At 36.9% G+C, this 7,468-nt stretch overlaps 1 protein-coding gene across 5 annotated transcripts in view; it reads right to left on the bottom strand.

Annotated features, from left to right (window-relative positions):
- RABGAP1 (RAB GTPase activating protein 1) overlaps nucleotides 1–7,468 on the bottom strand; it is a 106,897-nt gene that overhangs the window by 75,207 nt on the left and 24,222 nt on the right. For all 5 annotated transcript variants that reach the window (XM_080926999.1, XM_080926996.1, XM_080927000.1 and 2 more), the window contains exons 3-6: nucleotides 5,249–5,468; nucleotides 4,174–4,378; nucleotides 1,279–1,453; nucleotides 1–30 (exon numbers count right to left, since the gene is read on the bottom strand). The exon at nucleotides 1–30 is cut by the window's left edge and continues 128 nt beyond it. In XM_080926999.1, coding sequence (XP_080783125.1) covers nucleotides 1–30; nucleotides 1,279–1,453; nucleotides 4,174–4,378; nucleotides 5,249–5,468 — 630 coding nt within the window. The remainder of the gene's footprint in view (nucleotides 31–1,278; nucleotides 1,454–4,173; nucleotides 4,379–5,248; nucleotides 5,469–7,468) is intronic.

Below are 7,468 nucleotides of genomic sequence, written 5' to 3'. Positions count from 1 at the left end.
GGTGGCAAAACTGTAAAGTATCCGGCTTACCTATAAGCAGACACGTCAGGAAATTGGCTGTTACCATTAAGACAGAAAACACTCTCCCGCCAGTGACTCTCGAAAGCATTTGCTCCTAGAATTCCTTTACATGAAACAAGCAAAATCAACTTTTAGGGATATAGCTCAGAATAGAAGTTTTTTTGTGTGTGTGGGGTTGGAGGGAAGGGGTACAAAAGGGATCATTCCCGAATGCTGGACATGCTCTGTCTCTTGATCTTAGAAGCCTTAGAAACTCATCCAGGCTGCCACTGAGGAGGTCTGCACTTTATAGTCCTTTTTGGGGTCAATGAGATGATGCAGCAGGTGAAGGCACTTTCCAACCGAGCCTGGTGATTGCAGCTGAATCTCTGAAACTCCAATGAGTGGAAGGAAAGTACCAATGCCAAGTTGTTAACTGAATTCCACACTGACTCACTGCATCATGTACACAAAATGAAATCATAGTATATAAAGTGTTTACTTGGGAAAAGGTAATCACGTCTTTCCCTTACAGATTTTTTTCTTTTTAGTTACCTAATTTGTTAGGTTTCTAAAATAAAATCATCAGAGATATTAAAAAAACAAACAAACCCCCCCCCAAACCCCAGAAAGTTAAAAATATTAGAAACCTAACAAAAAGCAGTTCCTAAATGCTAGAATTTATGTAAATACACATTTAGTCACTAAGCATTGCTTTAACAAGTTTAGGGCCCACTTAGAACAATTTGCAAATGTGTCACTGTTTGGATAAGGTTGTGAATCTATTCCAACCAACAGATCACACCTCCTGCAGCACTGTGCCTGAGTGTGCTAACTGGTACATGTGAACATACACAGGTGTGCTCACTGGTGCATATGTAGACAGAGGTCAGAAGTTGCAGTTGGGTGTCTTTTACCTATTTTCTATTTTTTTTTTTTTTTTGAGGCCAAGTCTCTTATTGGACCTAGAACACTGTTTAGGCTGTACTGGCTGGGAGCAAGTCCCAGGATCCACCTCTGTGGGGGTCACTGACATACTACCATAACTAGCTTTTTAGTGTGGGTGCTGGGGATGGTACTTAGGTCCTTATGTTTGTGCAGCAAGCATTTTACTCACTGAGCCACCTCCCTGTCCTGTGGCAATTGTAGCAACAGAGAAAGTGGTGAAATCTCATTTACATTTTCCTTTTGAAGCCTTCCTGGTCTATGAAATCAGTACCAGGACATCAAGAGGGACACAGGGAATCCTGTCTCAAAACAAAACAAAATAAAACTTACAGCTTCTTGTATTTCACAGCGAAAGACATGTATCCTGAAGAGCTCTGCATTGTAGTGACTTTCAGTGAATGCAAAACAGTCACTCTCAGGAGTCCCATCATGCCCTCTGACACAGAAGAGGATTTTGTAGATAGGGTAGTTTGCTATTTCAGTGTTCGTTTGAGGATCTAAAAGTCTATCCAGACAAAAAGGAAAGAGATTAGTTATGAGCAACTAGTATTTATATTAGGATTTAATTTATTTTTATATTTTTATTCATATTTTACTATATTATATACATGCTATATATTACTTGTTAGGATATCTGTCCAAAAAGATGATTATATAAGTCACTTTTAGTATACTAGCCATGTTGATGTTGAATTGTGATATGTAAGTCACATGTATAAGGTTGAGGTTACTTATCACATAATCCCATGATCCTAAGTCTAGACAGTTTTATGTTTGGGAGGGATATGTAGAAAGGTATTAATATCAACAAATCTGACTTTATTTTTGGGTTTTTTTGAGACAGGGTTTCTCTATGCTGTCCTGGCTATTCTGGAACTCATACTGCAGACTGGGCTGGCCTCTCCTTCCAAGTGCTGAGATTAAAGACATGAGCTGCCACTGCCCAGCAGCAAATATAATTCTTATAGCCTACTACTAAAGACAAGACCAGTATATAAATTAAGACTACCAAAACAGACTAAGACCTTTGCATACCTTCTTAAAAGAATGTTCTGTTTGTAAAAGTAAAAAAGTCTACAACAAAGCACAAAGACTAACCTTCAAAAACGTAAAATCCCAAAAGATGCAGTCAATGCAAATCAAAATTAAATAAAATCTATTCATGTGACAGCTACAATATTCTAGACTCTGTTTAGAATTAAAGACAGAATTATGAAAGATCAAGAAGACACCTTGTAATTGGCATACTGAATGACAAAGCTATCAATGGGAAAAGGTCCTTGGCAGCCCTGTTCACAGTTGAAGAACCCCAAGGAGCTCTGACTGAAGTTAAAGACACTTTCACAAAAGTTGTGAAAATGCAGAACAAGGCAGATGTTTTCTCATTTCCTTAAAGAAGAAAAATATATTAGAACAAAGTATAGTTTTAGTTTTTAGAATAAGCAGTCACTAAAAAAGGTACATTAAAGTAATTAGAATTAAAACTAGAATTTGAGATTCTGAAATTGAGACCAATTAAATGTTCAGATTAATTATGTAACTCTCTCACTACTTTCCACATGTAGCTCCTATGGTGCTACTATGAAAACCCAGTATGTTTCTATCTAAAAGTACCGAAAAACATACAACTACTGATCAAAGTATAAACTGGATCAATTATTTCTACATACAATAAAAGCAGTAATAATAGGGAGGCTTTTGATCCAGTTAGTGTATTAGTAACTTATCTAAAGAAATAAAGATCTAGGAGCTGGAGAGATGGCTCAGTGGTTAAGAGCACCGACTGTTCTTCAGAGGTCCTGAGTTTAATTCCCAGCAACCACATGGGGCTCACATCTGTAATGGGATCCGATGCCCTCTTCTGGTGTGACTGAAGACAGCTACAGTATACTCAAATACATAAAATTAGCAAATCTTAAAAAAAAAAAAAAAGAGTGAGAGAGAAGAAATGAAGGTCCAGCAAATTACCCATCTATAAAGCACTCAAATGCCTATACAATAACTGATACTATTATTAGTACTTTTCTCATTATAAAACTAAGTCAAGATACATCATATGTAATTCCACTGCCAGCAAAAATGTTGACTGATATAATCATAATTACGTACCTATGTATATTCATAAACACACACACACTGTATGACTTTAGTATGTACTGTCTTCCCAGATTCATGCACTAAAAGCAGAACAGGAGACTTTTTGGACAACAGCTCAAAGCTAGAGGAAATAGGTCACTGGGACATGCCCATCTTTTCTCAGCCACTTTTTGGTTTCTTTGTACTTAATGGCTCCCATAAGGTAAGAAGCATTCCTCTACCAAGGCCTTTTACTATAATATATTGCCTGACTGTGTCTAAAGACATTGAACAGCTGACCTTAGACTGAATCCTCTGAAACTACTTGTCAAAATGAATACTTCCTCTTTTTAACCATTCTGTAGGGCTCTATTACAGCAACACAAAAGCAAGCATAGTTATACAGAGTTTTGTTTTCTGTATGTGAGACAACTTCGACATTGTTGCTCAGGACATGTCTATAACTATGTGTGTGCTCACACAAGCCTCAGTGTGAGCAAGTGAGAGAGTGTAAGACATATTTACCCACAAGGATTCACTGACTTATGGTTTGGAACTTGTCAAGTAGGCTAGGCTGGCTGGCCAGTGAGCCCTAGGGATCCAACCGTCCCTGCCTCTCCAGCACTGGGATCATAACCAAGAGCCACAATGCTTTGAATTTATATATCCATGTGATAACACAGCTATTTCTCAGCCTGTATAAAGAGTATTGATGAGCCAAGATTCTGACTGTATTTATCAACAGGAAAGTAAATTAAGAGGGCTTTTGTTTTATTTTTTAGATCATGTTATTGTTGTTTTTCTGAAATACATTCTCTGTAATTAGTTAGCAATTTTGTATTTAACTGGTTGGTAACAATCATCTGACTTGGTTATCTTTATTAGATTAAATTAGTATAAGCAATACCCAATTCTAGTACTTCTCTGGCCTCTGATTTCATTTCCCATTTTAAAAATGAAGGGGACATATTTTATGGTCATTACGGTTCAACTATTCCTGAGTCATTTAAATTTCTAATATTCCATTGGAGAACTGAGGATAGGGATATGGAGCACGAACAAATGGGCAATTCAAGAAGGTATGAGCATGGCATATACTGTCTACCAGGGCTTCCTTGTGCAACAGCATGTAACAGGGGCCATCATTACCTCACAGTTCCTTCAGATACATTCGGCACTGAGAGGGTTACATCCAGAGAAATCTGACACTGACTTCTCAAGATGGACATCATCCTCAAGGCTTCCACTTCACTCCGAGGAGCATTTACTGAGGCACAGCCCAAGTAAGTTAGTTTATTAAAAACCACACTATCCTCATCAGCCACTGGTGTGAAAGGACTTGACACTTCAGAATCTGAAAGAAACAAAAAAATAATAGTATTGATAGGAACAAGTAAACATCTAAAAGACTTAAGATTTTAAAAACCAAGTACTAATTAAGACAATTTGTGATATTCCAGAGGCAAAAACATGTCCATGGAAGCCTGGCAACTTATACTACAACTCTAAGACCAAGATTTTTACAAACTGATGTTAATTCCAAACCCAAAGTGTGACCTGAGAGTCAGATATGACTCTTGAATCCATATTCTCACTTGTTTTTGTTTTTATAATTTATATTTAAACCAAATATACATGTAGTATCCAGGTATTCTGAAAATGCTGATGTCTTCTGGTTGTAGCGACAATGTTTCCAAAATACAGCTAGCTTCTACTTTACATCCTTTAATATCCTACTTCCAACTTAATAAGCTGTTCTTGCAGATGAGTGTTCTTAGCTGCTCTGGCCTTTCTGCCCTGTACCCTTCCATTTTCAATGTACCCTTGCTTTCTGAGAGGTTATGCTTGGAGCAAACATCTATTTTCTAACACCATATCAAAATTCTTCTTTCCTGGAAAACTCTGTTTCTGATTTTCTGAAACAAGGTTTTATACTAATGACTGGATTTGAACTCAACATAAATTTCCTGGAAGACTCTTTAAGCCAGAAGAAAAAATAGACTTCCTTCTCAGTATCCCATAACTACTGTTTTTAATTCTTTGTTGTAATAGAAATACAGTTAAAGAAAAAAATCAGAATGTCATATACATCTGACATCTAGAAGATGGAGCTTTAGAGAACTTATGATGGTTTTCATTCTGCTCTTGAATCTAGCTAGTACTGAAGACACGCATATATTAAAAACAATAATCTGAATTACACAAGCAATGTAATAATCCTAACCTCCTTGTCCAGGTTTCACTGGCAGGCTCATCTCTGGTTTCTGAAGCCCTACAAGAGGCACAGGATTAATGGTGGATGAAGCTGAGAGCTGGTTAGAAAGAGGCCCATCTCCTTCACCATACAGTTGTGACCTTTCCCCTGGCTGGTCGTCCATGGGAGGATCCATCAGCACATCTGCTAGCTCTTTCTGAAGCTGCTGTTCACTTCCATTCCCTACAATCTAAACACAAATACATGCAATCAGCAAAATGAGAGGCCAGCACTAACTTAAATGGGTCCATGTTCTAAAGCAAAGTATTACCATTTCTCTTATTATAAGGACATCTTCTGAATATTTTTTAAATGGATGATATGCAACAAATCAAGGCTGTAGTTTCTGTTTTACATAAAAAAACTACACAAGGAATCTAAAAATACTGTTAGGAAATAAGTAACACACCAACATTAACATTGTCTATTTAATACCTTTTCTTAAGGAAATATGTTCTTCTAAAATTTAAAAGAAGTGTCAACTACAGTAAAATTTCACATATATTTTATGACTACTCTTATAAATTAGTCTCTTTTATTTCTGGGAAAGACTTCTTTGATATGAACTGGCCTTCAAAGTGCTGAAACACATGAGTAAAACTGACAATGTAGGGCAGTCAGTCCTGAAAAATAAAAGCACTGTATTCCAATAATGACTTACTTTTTTTCCTGTTGTTTCTTTTGTTTTTTACTAAGTTGTATCGTGGGCTATAATAGTTTATCACTAGTTGCTTATAAAAGGAAGTGAACAAATGCAAGTAAGACTACTCGATTTTTTTTGGTTTTTTTTAAAAAGGTAACAAAACCAAGTATTGGTACTGGTTACTCACAAAATTAAAAAAAAAACTAATACAATAATTAATTTAGAAAAAATTTAAAAGAGCAAGCTACAGTAGAGGACATTCTGAAGACTAAATCACCAAACATTTATGCTTATTATATGCTTTAGTTCTGGAATTTTCAGCTAGCTCTTTATCTCTTTATGGCTAGTTCTGCTTGAATGCCTGTTTGGTGCTCATGGAGGCTGGCAGTCCCTGGAATTAAAGCTATAGACAGCTGTGAGCCACCATGTGGGTGGTGGGACTCTAACCTGGGTTCTCTAGAAGAATAACTGCTAATCCATCTTTCTAACCATCTTCTGTAGTATATGATGTCATTGTCATACATACATCTGTTCTGAAGCATGACATTGTATAGTTTGTTGGTCATAATGGAAAAGACTACTTTCAAACACTTCATTTCTTTTTGTCTTGTCTTGTCTTGTCTGTGTAGCTCTGGTTGTCCTGGAAATACTACAAGTTAAATTCAATGGTCACCAACTAGAAATTTCTGTTGTCTGCTTTTTTTCTTCTCAGTGAGTGGATATAACAATGTCTCATCTGTTTGTTGTTGTTTTTTATTGGAAACTTAAGACTGTAGACAAGATGTACTGACTCAGAATCCTGATGAGCCCGCTTCATGACTTATTATATTTGTTGATACTAAAGACACAGAGCTGTTTTATGGCTTTCTAGTTGCCTAAGGCAAAACTGTGAGTCACTGCTCTAGAAACATGAGTGGGGACAATGACGCTCTTGAACCCCATTTTCTTCTTTTTATCTCATTAATTTTTTCTACATAGTGTGTTTTAATACCATTCCTCCGTTCCTCCCTGGCCATCTTCTTGATTATGCTAGTCTGTAGAGCAGATATATTTTTCTGTCTGTCAGGTAAGAGAGGAAGAACAAGATGGGGATGCTTAAAGTAAGAAACTCTTACCAGAGTTTTATAATTAAGACTGCATTTGCTGCATTTCTTTTTTCAAAGATCTTCAAAGACTTTAACGCTCTTTATTTTTGTTTTGATAATTGTCAGCAGTGCTTCTGTGGAGTAGGTCATGCCCTTATGATGGAAGCTGCTCTCAGCAAGTTAGCTGTTCTCATCCCAAACTTCCAAAAATTCTCACATTTAGAACAAAGTTCGAGTTTTCTATTTAGCTCCAATAGAACCAAGCATGCAAGAGGCTTGCCCGACTATGATGTTCCTTCCATGTTACTCTGCTAGAGCCTCCGCCCTTTCAGTGCTGCCTTTGGAAAGCTTCCCCCATCTTCTATACAGTTTTCTTCATTTCATTCAGAACTCACCATAAATGTCATTCCACCCCCACCTTCCTGTTCCAAGTTCTCTCTTTCTCCCCCCATTGTTCTTTTA

The sequence above is a fragment of the Micromys minutus genome, assembly GCF_963924665.1.
Source record: "Micromys minutus genome assembly, chromosome: 13".
Classification (NCBI taxonomy): domain Eukaryota; kingdom Metazoa; phylum Chordata; class Mammalia; order Rodentia; family Muridae; genus Micromys; species Micromys minutus.
The sequence above is the reverse complement of the archived record's forward strand: the minus strand, read 5'-3'. Positions and strand labels throughout refer to the sequence as shown.